General features: G+C 50.3%; 1 protein-coding gene across 6 annotated transcripts; it reads left to right on the plus strand.

Moving 5' to 3' along the window:
- Positions 1–1,415: 1,415 nt before the first annotated feature.
- Positions 1,416–16,292, plus strand: PABPC4 (poly(A) binding protein cytoplasmic 4). 6 transcript variants are annotated; one of them, XM_081226634.1, is made up of 16 exons: positions 1,416–2,579; positions 5,165–5,358; positions 6,082–6,197; positions 7,485–7,624; positions 7,985–8,079; positions 8,744–8,881; positions 9,494–9,589; positions 11,307–11,579; positions 11,924–11,996; positions 12,147–12,266; positions 12,769–12,855; positions 12,950–13,077; positions 14,233–14,326; positions 14,441–14,571; positions 14,838–14,940; positions 15,984–16,292. In XM_081226634.1, exons 1-15 carry the CDS (start codon positions 2,387–2,389, stop codon positions 14,925–14,927), a joined length of 1,968 nt encoding a protein of 655 aa, XP_081082760.1. In that variant the 5' UTR covers positions 1,416–2,386; the 3' UTR covers positions 14,928–14,940; positions 15,984–16,292. The 6 variants fall into 6 exon arrangements, with proteins under 6 accessions (XP_081082760.1, XP_081082762.1, XP_081082759.1 ...); XM_081226633.1 differs by having other exon boundaries at positions 1,417–2,579; positions 11,924–12,011; XM_081226635.1 differs by having other exon boundaries at positions 1,417–2,579; positions 11,924–12,011; positions 12,147–12,218.
- The last annotated feature ends 27 nt before the right edge of the window (positions 16,293–16,319 follow it).

Here is a 16,319-nt window from a genome sequence, read left to right on the forward strand (position 1 = left end):
TTCACAAGTTCTATACACACCCATATTTGCTTGCTTTTCATCTCTCTCCTTCCTAAGGGCAGGATGGTCCGTCAATGTTTAGTTCACATGTCTTCCCTAGTACTTGGAACAGAGCAAGACTGGCTCTTAGAAATGCCATATAAAGTTTGTTGAGTGACAAATGAATGAATCCAGAAAGCAAAGCTCTGACATTCCTGCTATACTACAGAATCCTCAGCTGCAGAGACCTCACCTGCAGCCATGTCCTCACAATGAAGTTTTTTTTCCTTCCTCTTCCCAACCCTGGACCCATTCTCTCTCTTGACAGATCATACCATCTATCCAGTACAGACCCACTGTGCTGGGATGAACAGTGCTGTCAGGCTTTGAACCACTGGGTGGTCTAGGAAGTCTTCCCTGAGGAGGGCATCTACCTATAGATGGAATGCTCCCTAAATGTTTCTTGATTTAATACACCAACTAGAATATAAACTTCACGAGGGAGAGATGGACTTCCTCTGCCTTGTCCATCATGGTATCCCCCAGCACCTTTATCTGGTGTTGACAGAGAGTGAGCCCATTTCTTTGAATGAATATATAAATACTAATATTTCTTCATTCATTCAATCAAATCAATGCTTTTCAATGGGAGTGTCTGTGTGCTTTTCATCATTTCCATTTTTGGTCATCACAGTGATGATGAGGGTGGTTCCTGGCATTTATGGAAGAAGAGATGCCGTCTCTATTATATCTTGCAATGCATGGGGACAGTGCCACATGGACTAGACTTGTCCCATTTACCACATGACTTTCAAATGACCTGCCAGATCCTCATGCAGATGAAAAATCTTTCCATAACTATCAGAGCTTAGACCCTGACTCCCTTTTACATGGGAACAGAACATATTTTGTGCCCTTAAATATCAACTAAATTTCCAGGAACACCACTACCTTGTAAATAGAAAGATGATTGTATTTTGTTTTATTGAAGCTTTCCCCAAATTTGTTCATCTTTCCAGAGAATCCCGTCACCCATGGGCACTACTGCATTAGTAGCTGTCGTGTTCCCAATGATTCCCAGTATTCTAAAATCTTCAGAACGTCTTCTCCGTTATTTGGGCCCAGTCATTTACATAGCGGAGCACCTATTATGTAACTATAATTTATTTTATGTCATCTTTATTTTACAGTTAGGCAAGACATCGATATGATGCGTGCCGGTGGGTAACTTTATCCCTGGGTTCTAGTCCCGGAGGGGCGGGTGATTTACTCTCCACCCCCTCGTAGGGAAAGCGGCCCTTGGGTCCGCCGGAGGCCCCAGCGGAGCGGTCCTCCGCGCGCCAGGGGTCGCTGTGGCGCCGCGCGGCCGTGCCGGGACGCTCTCGCGTGGCCGCCCCGCCTCGGGCCCCCGGGCCGAGTGGGCGGGCACGACTGCGCCCAGGTCGCGAGGCGCCCTTCGACCAGCAGCGCCCGGGGCGGGCGGGTATAAATGGAGCGGTGGCTCCCCCGGCCGCCTCTCTCCGCCCCGGGTCGCCGCAGCCTCCGCCGCTTTCGGGCCTAGCAGCCTGAAGGGAAAAAAAAGAAAAAGATAAAAAAAAACCCGAAAACGCTTTAAAATCTTAAAAAAAGAAAGAAAGAAAGAAAAAAAAAAGAGCGAATCCTCCTCGGAGAACCCGCGGGGAAGTCACTTTTGCACGCTTCCGGCCTGCCCGACGCCGCCGCCGCCGCCGCACCTGGGCGTTCGTCGGTCCCCGTCCGTCGGTCCGGTGGTGAGCCGCTCGCGCGCCCGCGTCCACGCGCCTCAGCCCGCCGCTCGGCCGCGCCGCGTGGCAGCCCCGCGCCCGCCGCCCTCGCCCCCCGCGCGCCGGCCTCCGCGCTCCACGTGTCCGCGCTGCCCTTCGCCGGCCCGGCGTGGGAGGCGGTTGCGCGCTCCGGCCGCGCGGGGCTTGCCGAGTCGGCACCGACAAATATTTGGTTTCCCTCTTCCCCGGGTTGCTGTAATCTTAAACCGCCGGGAGCCCGAGGCCTATATTTATAGAGAAACGCACGTTCCGGAGGCCGCCGTGGGCACCACTGGGTTGCCTCGGGAAGAATTTTTGTAATTTGGAGGACAGTCCCTGTTTTCATTGTTTTCATTTTTTGAAATTGGGAGCTTCCAGGCCAGGACAGCTGAAAATTAACAAACTCCCAGGGAGGGCCATATTGTTTTTGAGAGCCTTTTGTCTGTGGTTGGGCAGTCTCATCCGAGCCGTCCCCGCACTCCTCTCCGGCCCTCGGAGCCGACTCCAGCTTCTCTGAGCTTCACTGCCACCTGTGGGCCGCGGCTCGGAGCGGAGCCCCTTTTGTCCTGTGTGGCCCCCCCTAAGAAGTCCTCCTGGCGGGGCTCGGGGTACTGGGGGCTGGGGAGATGAACGCTGCGGCCAGCAGCTACCCCATGGCCTCCCTGTACGTGGGTGACCTGCACTCGGACGTCACCGAGGCCATGCTGTACGAAAAGTTCAGTCCTGCGGGGCCTGTGCTGTCCATCCGGGTCTGCCGCGACATGATCACCCGCCGCTCCCTGGGTTATGCCTACGTCAACTTCCAGCAGCCGGCTGACGGTGAGTACAAGCGGTGGCCACAAGTCCGTGGGCTCTCTGGGGACCCTAAGATTCCTTCTCCGGGCAGGTCCCCACCCCCGTGGAGGGGGCATCGCGACAGCACGTCGCCGCAGAAGCCCTAGTCGGGGACGGGCCATGGTGGTTGAGAACGCGGGATCCTGGCATCAGACGACTGGAGTTTCAGTCTTGCTTCCATCACACTTGCTAACCGGGTGACCTTGGGCTAATGGGTGCTGGTGGGGTTGGAGCCCAAGGAGGCTGTAAAAACGGGACCAGAAGGAAGTCGCTGTCATTCCGTATGTGGGCGGTTTGGTCTGTGGCCAGGGGTTCGGGCCCCTCACAGGCCTGTGGAAGAGCCAGGATGATTGAAACACAGTTACTTCAAAAATTATACTAGGCAAAGCTGTTGCCCCCTCCCCTTACTGTACCCTGGGCTAAGAGTCTTTGACTTTGTGCTGATAAGGGGTTTTTCCGGGCAGGTAGGAAGCAGGGGAACAATGTTGTGTGTTGAACTTGAGCAGGCACTTGTGTTAGCACCACCAGAGTGTGTGTGGTGCTGGGCCAGCTCCCTCGTCTGCGTGTTTGCCACCAGGGCGGAGGAGTTCTTTCTCTGGACAAGCCCTGGGCTGTGGAGCGTGGTATGCAGGTAGTCTGGGGAAGCGCCTCTTGGAAATCCGCTAGGCTGGTGGGGATTATCGCCTCACCTGTGCACAGTGTTTTATACTTGTCAAAACCCTTTTACTTCATCCCATCCGAAGAAAATAGGACTTCTGAGGGAGAAAAGCAGCTGCAAAAGGTGGGAGGCTAAGCTGGGACTGTGGGTGCAGTACTCTGCCAGCCCTGACTGGGGCCATAGCCTGGAGCGTGGAGAGGTATGCTGCAGGCCTGGCCCGAGTGAGGCCAGAAGAAACCTAATCAGGGGCTGCACGTGACTCCAGAATAAAAGGGAACAACTGTAGAGACCATTACTGGGAGAAACAAGCCATTCTGCGGCCAAGGATGTCTGGGTCCCTATTTTTGTCGCCACTTTGTTCACTGTCCGTGAAGCACAGAGAATGTCACTTGCCCAGGATGCAGCTGAGACCAGAGAATTGGACTTGTTGAGAGACACAGGGCACTGCTCCCGTCAGTTCAGTGTGCTCTGAGTTGTGTCTGGCCACAGGACACAAAGAAGGTAGCTGAGTGTGGCCTTCTTCGGGGGGAGTAGTGGGCACATTGGCTGTTGTCTGCCTCGACTCTTCTGAGCAAAAGTCCTGTCACTTAGAGATAATAGCAGAAACCATTGGTTAGTGTGTCTGCCAGCACATACCTCTGCAGGACCTCTCCCTGCTATAAATAAGTGCAGCCAGATTTGTCAGACTAAGCCGAGTTGCCTTGTGCAGCCCTCTCCGGAAATAGACAGGAGCTGTGTTGAAATGGGCTCCTTCGTCGCTAATTCACGCAACACAGTTAGGGGTCCCAGGCTGTGGATCACAGAGTCCTCACAAGCGAGCCCTTCTTCCTGTCCCGGACTTGCACTGACTTGGATCTGCCGTCCCCCCTTTCCCTGATCTCCTCCCCTCTCATGCTGAACCAGCCCACCTGAGGAAAGTGGGAAAGATGGTTGGAAATAGGGCAAAGGAGATACCTTGCTGGCTGACTGGACAGCTGAGCCTGTGGGGGGGCAGAGTTAGGGATTGTGTCCCTGTTTTAAGTGAGACGGTGCCTTGAGGCAGGAGAAACACCCTCTACCTCCATCCCTTCGTGGAGGAGGAGATTCTGGGAGACGTCAGTGCATAAGTCAGGGGAAGTGGGTCTGGGTCCTTTTTACTACCAGTAAAGAGAAGTGTTCTGCTGACAGGTGAGGGTTATTTTGGTCTCTGGTTCTTTAAATGGTCTCCATGGTGTATACATGGATTTGGTTGGGAAGCTAAGGAAGCGTCCCCAAGCACTGGGTTGAGAACTTTGTTGGGCACCAGGGCATTTGAAAGTCCTGGAATTCCGTAGAACGCAGATGAAGGCTTCTAGATAGCCTAGAAACCACTAGGTGCAGGGCCTGCCTCCACTGTCAACTTAGGCAGAAAGGGGTTGCAGTTTCATCCTTGTCCTGATGATACAAAGAACATTTCCATGTGTGGCCATCATTTTGATGATTGAGGCTTTCAGAAAGTCTGCCATTAGTTTCTTAGTCAGTAGTTAGCTATACCGTTTAGCCATCCTGAACATAAGTTTGTCCATTTTATAAGAGGGATCATTTCACCTCTTTCACCTCCATCCTGGTGGGTAGTAGGCTGCAAAGTCGTTTATAAATGATAACGCTTAGTCAAATGTGAGGTGTTATTTGATCCTGGTGCTATAAACCCATTTAGATTATCTTGTGTAACCTCCTTACTCCAGAGGGGTTGAGACTTCTGCCATGAAGGAGGACGATTAGCTAGAACTTAGCCTCAGTAGCACTGTAGGCTAGAGGAATCTGATGTCCTTTAATTTTGATAGAGTTGAATTTCATCAGAGTGCTTACCTTGAAAGTTCTGGAGTTATCTGTTCCTGGGATGGTGGCAGGTAACGTTTTATATCCTTGACTGAAATATCTTTCTCTCTTGCAGCTGAGCGGGCCTTGGATACCATGAACTTTGATGTGATTAAGGGAAAGCCAATTCGAATCATGTGGTCTCAGAGGGATCCCTCTTTGAGAAAATCTGGCGTGGGAAATGTCTTCATCAAGAACCTGGACAAATCTATAGATAACAAGGCACTTTATGATACTTTTTCTGCTTTTGGAAACATTCTGTCCTGCAAGGTAAACACTGATTAAATGATTTCAGCAGAATAATTACAGAATCATGAAAACAAATACTAGATGGGGAATTGCTTGGAATTGGGTGACCGTGTATGATAATTTTCAAAATGCTGGAAATGGCTCTGAAGTCTAAAAGTTCACTGCAGCAAATCTCGGTGCCACGGCCCAGCATAAACCAGCAGGCGCTTTCATGTCTTTGTTTATTCTTCCCTCTGCCTGAAATATCCTTCCTGTTTTCTAGCTTTGGAAGGCATCAAAAGGTTTCTCCTGGGGAGTGGGGGGCTGGCAAGTACCAGAGCAATGCCTCTGGTCTCCAGGAAGCTGTACTTAGTCATGTTAGAAGCATGAATTCACCCTCTTCCTTCTCCACACACCTGTTTATGTGGAGCATTTTGTACAGCTTGTGTGGTGGTGGTTTACATGTCTGACTCCACACTAGACTGAAACTGTTGTGGGCTTGGAAAGTGGTTTGTCATTCTGTGGCCCTGTGGTTTTGCACCCAGATCTTAATATATTTTTTTAATGAAATAAGAAAACATTTGGAATAGAAGCAGCTTAATGGTGGCTACCATTTGTAAATGGAACATTACTGGGTACCTGCTGTAGTCTCCTGCCATTTGAACATGGATGGGCTAGAGGCCTCTCAGACCCAGGAGCCCACACGGCTCTCGAGTCTCTGCAGCTGGGCAGTGGTGCTGAAGCGGCCCGCCTTGTCTTTGACAGGTGGTGTGTGATGAGAACGGCTCTAAGGGTTATGCCTTTGTCCACTTCGAGACCCAGGAGGCTGCTGACAAGGCCATCGAGAAGATGAATGGCATGCTCCTCAATGACCGCAAAGTGTGAGTGTCCCAGTCCGGAGCAACAGCCGTCGCATGAGCCAGCCGTGGCCCCACCTCGGTATTAACTGGCACACACAAGGCGGCTACTGGTTCTCGGCCCAAGTGTGGCCTGCTCCTACCTCTCCACTCCAGGGCTGGTGAGTCTCCCTGCCCGAGCCGTGGCAGCCCTTTTGACTCGCCAAGGTGGGCTTTCTGCCCAAGCCGTGGCTGGCCTGCCGCCTCTCCCTTAAAAGCATCCTTCTGTGGGTTTTGTGAGCGTCGGCAACAGGGGCTGGCTGGAAGGCAGCTCTTAAGCCCACTCTGAGCAGGGGTCTTGGCCAGCGGCAGAGTGGAGAGGGCCCTGGACTGACCAGGAGCTGTGTACTAGTCATGTGACCTTGGCCTTCTGTGATTCAGGTCTGTCCGTGGGGTCACTCGCTAGGGGTTGATGCAAATTGTCCCCTCCACTTGGCTAACTTATGACTCAGTGGTCTTCAAATACAAGGCTGGCTCCACAGCAATAATTAATTTGGTTACAATGAAAAGTCTTATCCCATTGCAGAAGACTGTTCATAATAGACCTTGTTGCTTTGGTGTGGTTATTTCAGAATGGAGAGATGGGGATCTTAGTTAAGCCGTGCAAGGAGAGAAGGGTCAATAAATCTTGGTTATGACCAGCAAAAGTCATTTCTGTCCTTTGTGTTACTGAACAGACCAGGGGATGGCTTGTGTTAATGATGTGCATGTGCCCAGTGGTCAGGTCTTCTAAAGGTATCACTGGAAAGAAGCCTAAAGATTTTTCATATGTGGATACCTTTCCTTATTAAGTGTAAACAGCACCAAAACAAAGTAAAAAAAGCAAAGGCAAATAAAAAAAAAAAAAAAAAAAAAAAAAAAAAAAGCAAAGGCTACCTCTTAGTTCACTCCAACAATCTCATTCCTAGGATTAACCACTGTTAACAGTTTGGTTTGTATCCTTCCAGACCTTTTCTATGCATTTACATAGATGCACAGAAATGAACGTTTTAAAAACATGGTCATCAGGTTTCTTCACGAAGGCAGTGTGATGTGGTAGGAGGAGCCCTGGCCTGAGCCAGGAGCCCTGGGGCTGGTCCTTGTAGGACAGTCCTGCCTCTTTCTCTTTCTGCTGGGGAGTTGGGACGTCTCTGAGCTTGCTCTCTTGGTGGTTGGATGGGAACTCGTGTGTTTTAACCTCTCCTGTCAGCCTTTAACCTGCATTCCTTCGGGCCCCTGGAAATCATGTTTTGTTCCTCTGAGTGACCACTGTTTTTCATGGTTTCTTTTTAGGTTTGTGGGCAGATTCAAGTCTCGAAAAGAGCGGGAAGCTGAGCTTGGAGCCAAAGCTAAGGAATTTACCAATGTTTATATCAAAAACTTCGGGGAAGAGGTGGATGATGAGAGTCTGAAAGAGCTATTCAGCCAGTTTGGTAAGTCAGGGTCCTTTGCCCCACGTGTCCCCTTTCACAGTCCACCAGACCTGGAATTCATCTATTTTTACTTAACAGATAAGTCCACCTAGACCCAGAAGTAAAATGCCTTGTATGACAAAGGCCACAGGGTAGATAGGAATAGACTCCAGGCCTCGGCTCTTGGCTTCATCCTACTTTGTCCCATCCCCAAGGCCATCTCAGCAGCTTGGTCAGAAGTAGAAGGCCAGGCATGGTGCCTCTTTCTTAGAGTCCATCTGGGCTCAGCAGGAGGTTGCTTCAAGTGGGCTCCTAGAGAAGCCTTCTCTCCTTGAGCTGTGATAGAGATGCTGTTACTAATAGTTCTGTCTTTGGTAATAGGTAAGACTCTAAGTGTCAAGGTGATGAGAGATCCCAGTGGGAAATCCAAAGGCTTTGGCTTTGTGAGTTACGAAAAACACGAGGATGCCAATAAGGTGAGAGCACCATGAGGGTCGGGGAGGATTTGTAGGGAGAGTGGCCCTAGTGTGTGGGCAGGGCCTTGCCAGCACATAGTAGAGCGGAGCTGTAATTGTCTGAGTACCTAGTAGTGATGCATGGTCACTGTGCTCTGGAATTGTCTTCCTGAGGGATTTCACATAACTGTTTTCAAAGCACTTGGCATGTGCCCATCACCTCAGCTGTTCCGCCCTGTAGGTTCAAAGAGTAGGACAGGCGTTTGTTCCCATTCATAGGTGAGGGAACCAAGGGCCCCGAGTTGCTGATCTGATAAAAGAACAGTAGCCGCTTCTGGGAGAAGCATTGTGCTAGGCCCTCAACATGTATCACTCAATACCCTGAAAGAACCTAAGAAATTTAGTGACAGCCAGATTGTCAACCTAGGCCCATGTCTACTGTGCTTGTATTTATACAGCTGTACAGTTTTTTCACTGAATTATCTGGACCACTGACCCATTTAAATATTAACCCCATTTTACTGATGAGGAAGTTTGGATTGGCTTAGGTGACTTCAGAGTGAAATTAATTTTTAGCCCTGTAGGGAAGATTTTTCTCTCAGAATATTTGGTGTGACTTAACAGACCTCCAGAGCAAGGCCCCTGCCTCTGCATCTTGATTTAAAATCATGTATTTCCTTTTCAGGCCGTGGAGGAGATGAATGGAAAAGAAATCAGTGGGAAAGTCATTTTCGTCGGCCGTGCACAGAAGAAAGTGGAACGGCAGGCCGAGTTAAAGCGAAAATTTGAACAGCTGAAACAGGAGAGAATTAGTCGGTATCAGGTAAGAGGTGGTCTCAGCCCAGCCTACCAGCAGGGGATGTACCACGAGATGTTGGCAGAAGCATCCTTAGTTTGGCAGGCTTTCTCTTTGGGGACCATGAGTCTCCTTTTCTCATTTCTCTCAAGATCATCAGGTTTAACAGGATGTACATACCAGATACAGCAGCGGTTCTGGAACAAGGATGAAGATAATTTATTCATTTAGGGACTCTATTCTGGAAGCCTCAGCCTGTTGTTCTTAGTCATGTGTGTTCTGTTTACTTAAACGGTACCACTTTGTTTGGAACGGTGTAAGGAGAGCCCTGCTAGGTCAGTGGTCAGCCAGACCAGCCGTGAGAAAGGCTGCGACTGTATCGATGGTCCTGTCAGAGTCTTCAGCAGTAGATTCTCAGCTTTGAGCCTATATCAGAATCCCCTTTAGGGCTTGTGAAAACAGATTGCTGGGTTCCACAGCTTCTGATTCATTAGGTGTGGGTTCTGGCCTGAGAATTTACATTTCTCACAAGTACCCAGAGATACTGCTACTGCGTGTCTGGGGCCCATATTTTGAGAACCACTGTCTTAGGAAATGTGTGAGGTATAGAAGTGCAATTAACAGATCTTTCTGCTTCAGGGGGTGAACCTCTACATTAAGAACTTGGATGACACCATTGATGATGAGAAGTTAAGGAAAGAGTTTTCTCCTTTTGGATCAATCACCAGTGCTAAGGTATTTTATACTGAGATGTGGGGATTGAAAGCAGAAGTTGTGAACTTGCAGAGGTTTATTGCATTTGTTTCATTGAAGGAATAGGATCTAAATTTTGTTCATTTCTGAGAGTAGCTACCACATTCATCTAGCAAATTCCTCCTGGCATTTGGTTACCCATCTGAGTATACGCTCTGGACAATGACATTTTGTTAGGTTAACATTGCACTGTCTCCCAAGTACTGGGATGTGGAGATGCATCTGACTCAGTCCCTCCCTGCCAGCCCCTGAAGAGCACCTGAATCTTTCCCATTCTTTGCTGCTTTGTGCTGGTGTGGGGACAGATGGTGCCACAGCATGAGCAGAGGAAATCCAGACGGGTTATCTTCCATTTGTCTTGAGGCCTGTCTCTACAACTCTGCCACACTTTTTCCTTGAACGAAGGTGTTTGAGGATTTTGGAGCTGGGGTTGGGAACTTCCCTCTGGTGTCCTAAAGAAGGAGAGGGGAGTGGAAAGTTTGTTTTTCCGTGTTTTGCAACGTGCATCATCTGCTTGATTTTCTTTGATAGTCATAGCAACTGAGTTAGCTGGGGGAGTAAGTACAAACCTGCTTGTGAAGATAAGGAGTTGAGTCCTTGAGCAAGAGAATGCTGGTTAGGTGAGGATGTTGAATTGTGTGTCCTTAGTGCTTTGGGTTTGTGGTGGGCACTGATGGCATCACAAAGTTTGGGGGCATAACCTGATGCAGACTCTATGCCTGCTCCACAGAGGTGAGGCAGATGTCACAGAGTCCTCCAGGGGGTGAGAAAGGAGGCCAGCGGGCGGGTAAAGACTTGGTGACCCTGCCCTGGCCCTTAGCTTGTCACAACCCAGGAGCATTATCAGTGGTTGCAGGGCGTTGGCCAGAAGCCACTCCCAGGAATTTCCTCAGTTCCTCAGTTCCTCACCCCCTCCCTCCTATCACCCCCTTGACGGGCCTCCAGCAGCACAAGGAATGATAGTCTCTCCTAGCGGACCAGCACAGGAGTCAAGATGGCATTTGCAAGAAGAGAGCAAAAGAGCCGTATCTTGAAGTTTCCCGGCACCATGCCCAAGATCAAGGTGTCACATTACTTTCACACACCTTACTGGTCCACCTCGTTGGTAGACAGGTGTTGGGTTGATACACATCTTTACTCCCATGTCCTCCGCTTCAGGAGGCTCACCAGACGGTGAGCTAAGACATGAGTGAAATGTAGAGATTACAGCGCGAGACTAGAATCCAGCTGCTTGTCTCCCGGCTGCTCGTAGTTCTGCTGTGTTTATTCCCATTGAATTAATGGTGGCAGTCATTGATTTTATGACTCCTGCCCACATGTGATATTTCAAAAGCATGTCCTAACCTTGCTAAGAGCTTATTAAGTTTTGTTCACCAAGGTCTTGGGCAGATGAGTTTTACAAGTAAATTGCTTGGTGCTAATGTCCAGATCTCTGTGAGTTCCCAGAGATAGCTATGCTAGGTACAAGGAAACATCTTTGGGTTCCTGGTTCAACCATTAGCCATATCACAGTATTTGGGAAGGAAAATGCTTAGTTTCTCCCTTTAGAGTTTGTGATTCAGTTGGTGACTCAGTTGGTCTGGGGTCCATCGTGGGACTGGACTGTGAAGCCCTGACCTAGACCTGGTAACTCTTGCAGTGGAACCCAGGTTTTAACACACAGACACCTTTGTCCTAAGTGGCTGGTCTCATTTTGTAGGTGATGCTGGAGGATGGGAGAAGCAAAGGATTTGGCTTTGTCTGCTTCTCATCCCCTGAAGAGGCAACCAAAGCAGTCACGGAGATGAACGGACGCATCGTGGGCTCCAAGCCACTGTACGTTGCCCTGGCCCAGAGAAAAGAAGAGAGAAAGGCTCACCTGACCAACCAGTATATGCAGCGGGTGGCCGGGATGAGAGCGCTCCCTGCCAATGCCATCTTAAATCAGTTCCAGCCTGCAGCTGGGGGCTACTTTGTGCCAGCAGTTCCACAGGTGGGTCTGCAGTATGCTCATGTCTCCTTGGAACCTGCCTGCTGATAGCTGCTCCTATAGTCCACAGTGGTTGGGGAGAGGGATTTTTGGATATTGGAGTTCTAGAATGTCACAGTAAAGATCCTTCAAATAAAACGAGGAAGGACTTAACTCGTGGTTGTGCACACACAGTGGCAGGGGTAGAGTAAAGGAGTCCCCGTTAACTGGCTGTCCCTCCCCCGGCTCTTGAGCAGAGAGCGCCTCTGTCCTGAATAATTAGCCTAGGGCCTGGCAGTGAGATGAGATACTTCTCTAGTGTGGCTTCAGGTCCTTAAATAAAAGGGCTTGGCTGCTCTTTCTTACAGGCTCAGGGAAGACCTCCATATTACACACCTAACCAGTTAGCACAGATGAGGCCTAATCCACGCTGGCAGCAAGGTGGGAGACCTCAAGGTAGGTGGTGGGGAACAGTGATTTGATCACCCAGGATGTACCTGTCCTGGCCTCCCCTCCCTGCCCCCTCTGAGACACAGTCTAGGTTCGGCTGTGTCGTTCATCAGTGACGTGCATTTTTTGTCTCTTCACCAGGCTTCCAAGGAATGCCAAGTGCTATACGCCAGTCTGGGCCTCGTCCAGCTCTTCGCCATCTGGCTCCAACTGGTAATGCTCCGGCCTCTCGTGGCCTCCCTACTACCGCTCAGAGAGTCGGTGAGCAAACTGGCCTTGAAGTGTGGCCCGGGGAGGAGGGAGTCAGGACGACTAGGCTCTGCTCAGGGTTGGTCAGTTCGTTGGGCTCACCGTGTTGTCCGGTCCTGGTTCTTGACTCTTAGCTGTGTGCTTAGGTGGGTACTTAAGGAGCAGGGAAACAATATGAGTTCTGAGTGTTGGTTCCTTTTAAGATTCTTTGCCTCATCGGTGACTCAGGTGAACAAGGTTAATTGTAGAAATTTGTTAGCTGAATGACGACAGAGGCAGCTTGTTCTTTGGGTGGGGTTGGGAGATTCAAGGGACTTTTTTCCAGATTCTGTCCTGTGTTCCAAGAGGTGGCAAGAGTTGTATGTTTTCTGTTGGCTCTTCCTCGAAAGTAGCGGTAGCGGCCCCATGTGTGATGTGTGCTGTATGAACATGCTTTGGAATTGCTCCTTCCGTGGGACGTGGCCAGTTGGACATCTGCTGCCAACACTGATGTGCATTTGCTGGTCTGTTGTAGGGTCTGAGTGCCCGGACCGCTTGGCTATGGACTTTGGTGGGGCTGGTGCCGCCCAGCAAGGGCTGACTGACAGCTGCCAGTCTGGAGGTGGTATTGGATGCACACAGAATGGGGAAAGATGGGATTTGACGGGTCTTTGCCCAGACCGATGGGCTTTAATTTTACTTGTCCTTTTCCTAAGGTGTTCCCACAGCTGTGCAGAGCCTAGCGCCTCGTGCCGCTGTTGCTGCCGCTGCTCCTCGGGCTGTTGCACCTTACAAGTACGCCTCCAGTGTCCGCAGCCCTCACCCCGCCATCCAGCCCCTGCAGGTGAGGTCCACCAAACAGAACCCTAGAAGGGTCCCCCCGCCACTTCCACATGATTCAAAGGCTGCCTTGCTTGGATTCCCTCAACAGGTATTAAATGCCTGCTCTGTGTCAGGGAGCCGTGTCCCATGTGGTGACCCTGCCCTTGGGGGACTCTCTAGTGGGAGAGAGGGGGCTTGCAAGTGTTCTTCTGATAACGGTTGACTCAGCAATGCCCCAGAGGAGGCAGCTGTGCTTCCTGCTCTCCTCACCACCTGCATGGGCGCTCTCAGCTCTTTGAAGCTTCCATTTCACTTTCACATCCAGTGGTCGAGTTGATCCTTAGCTGCTCTTCCAGGTGACTGGGTGGGAAAGAACATCTTAGATGAAAGGTTCATCTTCAGAGGTATTAGGCTGGGTGGAGGAATTGGACCTGGATCTCAGGTTCTCTAAGCTGGAGGTGCTGTCTCTCGAGTTGCGCCTCTCAGGCCAAGCAGCGCGCTTGTGGCAGAACTCTGCAGTTTGCTTGGAGGAGCTGTGCTGGGCCTTGCTTCCTCCTGCTCTGTGCTCTAAGTTGGAAATTTCCCAGAACTTGGCGCTGTGAGAAATATTTTTGCCTATAAAGCCCTACTTTTAGGACTGTGACTGGTATTGACATTGTGTGTTGACGGTCCTCAGCATTTAATACAATAAAAACATGCGGTTCAGTAAAAGTGATACAGGATGTAATTATAAGCATTTTCCTATTCATGTCCTTCAACCCAGTCTCTACTGGGAATTCACCCTAAAGGAAAACTAACTTTCAGGAAAGGGCTACACACAAATGTTCACAGTACCTTATTAACAAGGCTTCGATGTCTTGGGCAGCCTTAGGTAAATTATGATTGTAGCCTTGAGTAAAGTAAAATCATTTGGTAGATGATTGTGTAGCGTTGTAGGTTTTTCTTAGTCATTTCCCTTCTCTTTGAATAGCAGGTGGCATTTTAACTGGTTGGCTGTGGTTTTTGCTCACACCACTCTGTTCCTCTCCCTCCATCCCCAAGACTACAGTCAGTTCCCTGACAGCAAAGACAACTGCCTCCTTCTCCTCTTTAACTCAGTAGACTCGAGTGGTTGGGCACATGACCACTGTCACTGTACTTACCCGGGTACTAACCCGCCGCCTCTCCTGGTTCCCAGGCACCCCAGCCTGCGGTCCACGTGCAGGGGCAGGAGCCGCTGACCGCGTCCATGCTGGCCGCAGCACCCCCGCAGGAACAGAAACAGATGCTGGGTGAGTGACCCACGTGCTTGCAGAAGAGGGAGCCAGAGCTGCTACTGACCTGGACACCAGCGTCCCTTCTCTCCTGGGATGCCACTGGGTTTTTCACGGAATACCTTCCCACAGGTGAACGTTTGTTCCCGCTCATCCAGACGATGCACTCAAACCTGGCTGGGAAGATTACGGGGATGCTGCTGGAGATTGACAACTCGGAGCTGCTGCACATGCTGGAGTCCCCCGAGTCTCTCCGCTCCAAGGTGAGCAGGTTCCCAGACCCCCGCGGCTTCCGCTCACTCGGCTCAGGAGGACACGGGGTGGCCTTGGACACCAAGGGGCGGCAGAGAGAAGGGTCTGCTGCCCCTGTGACCTCCTCCTGCCTCGCCTGTGACCTGAGGGCTGCTGGCGCGTGGGTATCTAGGAAAGCGGTCAGCACCAGGAGAGGCCGTCGCTGGGCCTGGGTGCCACCAGGGAGGGGAGGAGGGGCTCTCCTCAGGTGTCACTGACCACTTGGAGCTTCTCACAGGTGGATGAAGCTGTGGCGGTCCTACAGGCTCATCATGCCAAGAAAGAAGCTGCCCAGAAGGTGGGCGCTGTTGCTGCTGCTACCTCTTAGACAAGGACAAACCGTATGTTTGACTCTTTTTATTTTCTACAGTGGTTATGACTTTTATTTTTTATTTATTTATTTTTTGCGGTACGCGGGCCTCTCACTGTTGTGGCTTCTCCTGTTGCGGAGCACAGGCTCCGGACGCACAGCCTCAGCAGCCATGGCTCACGGGCCCAGCCGCTCCGCGGCATGTGGGATCTTCCCGGACTGGGGCACGAACCTGTGTCCCCTGCATCGGCAGGCGGACTCTCAACCACTGCGCCACCAGGGAAGCCCCTCGAATAATGGTGGATATATGAGACATTGTCATAATCCAGTCCCACTCTATGAGCATCTCCCTAGTTTGGCTTGAGGTTGTGAGGTCAGTTGTGTGGCATCCACAGTTTAGCTCTGGAAACACAGCAGGCAGGGGCCTTGGTGTCAGAGTGAGAGAGACAGACACACTTGGCTACAGTTACAAGCTGTGTTCCCGTCGACTTCTGCGTTTGGGGGCCAGGGCCTCTGTCTGCAGGGACTTGGGGCAGTGAAGCTTAACTAGGACCTCTGACGAGGACTGGTGGTTGCCTCCAGATGGAGAAAAGAGAGGACCAAATGAACATGGGCAGAGGCGAGGGAAAAGTGCACAAGGTAAGGGCCAGAGCTCGTATGTTGGTAGGGCTTGACTTGGCATAGTGATAGCTCCTTGTCAAGGGCCTGAGCCCTGTCATTTGGAGTTTAAACAAGGATGGCCAGGAAGGGTCAAAGGTGGGGCTTTACATACAAGTACCCTTGAAGGCACTGGTTCTTAACCAGGGGTGCCTTCTCAGAGGACATTTGCCAATATCTGGAGACATTTTTGGTTGTCACAACTGGGAATATTACTGGTATCTAGTTGGGTAGAGGCCAGGGATGCTGCTAAACGTCCTGCAATACACAGGACAGCCCCCACAGAATTATCTGGGCCAAAATGTCAGTGGGCACCAAGACTGAGACCCTGCTCTATAGTACTTATATCAGAGATTTCCATGCGTCTCTGAGGTGTTTTTGATTTTGTATTTATAGTGTCGGTGCTTTTCTTTTCAGGATTCAAAAGCCAAATAAACCCTCATGGAATTCAGCTCAAGGTTTGAAGACGTCCTAGCTTGTCCTATGGACCTCAACACCAAGAACCACAAATTGCAAATTTAATAGGTCATTTTGTATCAAAAGGTCAATTATGAAGCACCTAGAATTTTTCAATTAAAAGAATATATTCTCTGGGTTCTGATATGGCCCAAACAGTGTTAACTTTTTTTTTTCTATTGTGAGTTTTGATTTTTCCCCCCCAGAAACTGGTTTTATTTGATGTACCCAAGTCTTAAGTTTCTCAATAAAGAAAAAATCTCCATAAAACTGCCTCTGTTTTTCTCTGGCCACAGT

This window comes from Mesoplodon bidens, assembly GCF_964165515.1.
Source record: "Mesoplodon bidens genome assembly, chromosome: 2".
NCBI classification, from domain to species: domain Eukaryota; kingdom Metazoa; phylum Chordata; class Mammalia; order Artiodactyla; family Ziphiidae; genus Mesoplodon; species Mesoplodon bidens.

What these genes read in the sequence shown, in the direction of transcription:
- PABPC4 (XM_081226633.1), top strand. Translation starts at nt 2,387, where the DNA reads ATGAACGCTGCGGCCAGCAGCTACCCCATGGCCTCCCTGTACGTGGGT. An exon ending in AGAGAATTAGTCGGTATCAG is followed by an intron (nt 8,882 to 9,493) that starts GTAAGAGGTGGT and finishes TTTCTGCTTCAG; the next exon opens with GGGGTGAACCTCTACATTAA. An exon ending in TTGTGCCAGCAGTTCCACAG is followed by an intron (nt 11,580 to 11,923) that starts GTGGGTCTGCAG and finishes TCTTTCTTACAG; the next exon opens with GCTCAGGGAAGACCTCCATA.